The 2,644-nt window shown below is 63.5% G+C and overlaps 1 protein-coding gene across 1 annotated transcript; it reads right to left on the bottom strand.

The window, feature by feature from the left end:
• Positions 1-9: 9 nt before the first annotated feature.
• HMG20B (high mobility group 20B) lies at positions 10-2,148 on the bottom strand (the record flags this gene model as incomplete). The annotated part of the gene is made up of 4 exons (XM_021707615.1): positions 10-99; positions 290-336; positions 615-735; positions 1,905-2,148. Coding segments are annotated over 4 exons (502 nt in total), but the record flags the coding sequence as incomplete, so codon positions are not given.
• Between the last annotated feature and the right edge of the window lie 496 nt (positions 2,149-2,644).

Below are 2,644 nucleotides of genomic sequence, written 5' to 3'. Positions count from 1 at the left end.
CGCCCCGGCCCGCGGTCGCCGCCCACCTTTGTTTTGGTCCAAGAACTCTTCGGTGAAGATGGGAACGTCGAAGGTGGAGAAGCCGTCGCAGTCCCCGCCCTGGACGGAGGGACAAGGGGGCGACTTGGGGGACGACACGTGCCCTCCGGGTGTCCCGCGAGCTCGCGGGGTCCTGGGGCGCCCTGGGGCATCCCCCACGTCGCCTGCGCTGCACCTCTGGAGGCGGTCGCCTCCCCCAGCACGATCCTCCGGGCCTTTCCTCCCCGGCGTCCGGGGAGGGGGCGCTTACCTTGTGTCCATTCAAGAGAGTATTCATGAGCCCGGAGCCTGCATCTTCTGGTGCGGGAGGGAGGGGGCGGTCAGCCTGCCAGGCGTCCAGGGACCGCGCTCGGCACTTGCCGCCCTACCCGCGTGGAGCGCCCCACCCCGCCCTCGCCGTCGGCCGGCCTGTCCGTCCCGGTCAGGCTCCGCACGGCACCCCCGGAGTCTGTGCATCCCACGTGGGTGCCCCTGGCAGCAGCGGGGTCTGTTGCTCAGTCCCCACGGGACCCGTGGCGGAGCGAGGTCTCCTGGGCTGGGGCCAGCGCCCACGGCCCCAGCGGAGTCCTCCCCACCTTTCTTGATCTTCTTTTCCTGAATCTTCTCCGTGCACATCTTGTAGGCTTCCGACTGCTGGTACGCTCGCAGCTCCTTCATGTACTGCTGCTTCTCCCTCTCCGCCTCGTCCAGGTAACGCTGTGGGCAGCACAGCAGGAGTGACGCCCCCAGAAGCAGGGAGGCTGCCACGGCCAGGACCCCGTCCCCGTCCCCGTGGCGCAGCACTCGCTGCACCCTCCCCTCTGTGCTGAACCTTCCATAGCTCCCTATGCCCTCCCATCGGAACCCAGCTCCTCTGCCTGAAGCTCAGGGCACCTCCAACTTCTGACTCCAGCTCTCACAAACTGCTCCCTGATGCCTGAGTCACCGCAGGGTGCCGGACAACCCTCCCGCACCCATTTCTGCATGCTGAAATCACACCTAGAAGGCCTGGAGCCGTGGTTCACGCATATAATCCCAGCACTTCGGGAGGTGGAGGCAAGAGGACTACCTGAGCCCAGGGGTTCCAGACCAGACCCTGTCTCTACAATAAACCAAATAGATTAAGGGCATGGTGGCGCATGCCTGTGGTTCCAGCTACTTCTTTTTTTTTTTTTAGTTGGAGTCTCACTCTGTCACCCAGACTGGAGTGCAATGGCCGCTCCCGGCCACCACAGCCTCGACCTGCTGGGCTACAGCGATCCTTCTGCCTCAGCCTTCCAAGTAGTCAGAATTACAGGCATGCGCTACCACGCCCGGCTGATTTTTTGATTTATTGTAGAGATGAGGTCTTGCCAATTTGCCCTGGCTGGTCTCGAACCTGTGGGCTCAGGCAATCCACTCGCCTCAGCTTCCCAAAGTGCTGGGATGACAGGCTGAGCCACTGAGCCCAGTCTGTGTGTGTACCTTTTAAAGTAATTAATAGGATGTGAAAATCGGGTTTCACAAAAAATTCCGGTCCCCACCTCTACTTCTTTTTAAGGTTTTTATATTTTTATTTTTAATAATAATTTTTTTTTTTTATAGAGAGGGTCAGTGCAGTGGTAAAATCACAGCTGACTGAAGCCTCCAACTCCTGGCCTCAAGGGATCCTCCCGCCTGGGCCTCCCAAAGTGCCGGGATTACAGGTGTGAGCCACCTTGCCGCCCCCCTCCCCACCTCGCTAGCCACATCCTTGTGGTCAGTTTTTGATCTATTCTTGCCGGTTGATAACTCCCTACCCCCAAGGGTGGAAGGAGAACCCTCTGACCGATCCTGGGAGTGTGGCTGCCGAAGGCGTCCCGGCAGGTGAGATCGGGACCGCTGGCCCTGCTCGGCGCCCTGCCCACCTGCTTCTCCGCCGGCTGCAGCTTGCTCCACTCAGCACCCAGCATCTTGGTAATCTCGGGGAAGGGCAGGTCCGGGTGGCGCGTGCGGATCTGCTCTCGCCGCTCGTTCAGGAAGCGCACGTAGCCGGTGACGGGCGCCTTGGGGCCATTCGGGAGAATCTTCTTCCGCTTCTTGCCCTTGGGCCAGCCTCGCTTCTTCACGGGCTGCAGAAGCGGGCGGCGGCGTTGGGCGGGGCCTGGAGGGCTGGGCGGGGCTCAGAGGGGCGGGGGCGGGGCCTGGGAGGACGTGGGCGGGGCCTATCCGGGAGGGGCCCGCGCAAGGGCTGGAGGCATGGTCGGATCAGGGGCCGGGACCTGAGGGACTAAGGGGTCCCTGGCCAGCGCGATGGGGGGCGTTGGGGCCAGAGAGAGGGCTGACTTGTGTCGTGGGCGTGGCCTCCGGTGGATGGGCGTGGCTTCTTGCAGGAGGAAAAGCCCACAGGACGGCGGGGGGGAGGTACCGCCCTCGGGGATGCAAGCCCGGGGTGGTGGGCGTGGCCCCGGCGTGGGCCGAGCTGCCATTGGGCGGTGGGCGGGGCCTGGGGGTAGAGTGGCCGTGGACCTGCTAGGGGTCTGGCGTCTCGCACGGGGCGGAGTCTCAGCTTCGGGAAGAAAAATCTGGGCTGTGGGCGGAGCTGCGAGGAATTCAAATCTAGCCTGGGGCGGGGCTTCCAGGCTCGGCAGGGGCCCCGGGGTCTCCC

This window comes from Carlito syrichta, unplaced genomic scaffold, assembly GCF_000164805.1.
Source record: "Carlito syrichta isolate Samal-C Ts95f unplaced genomic scaffold, Tarsius_syrichta-2.0.1 Scaffold121016, whole genome shotgun sequence".
NCBI lineage: Eukaryota > Metazoa > Chordata > Mammalia > Primates > Tarsiidae > Carlito > Carlito syrichta.
Note: the sequence above shows the minus strand (reverse complement) of the source record. Positions and strands in the feature narration are given on the sequence as shown.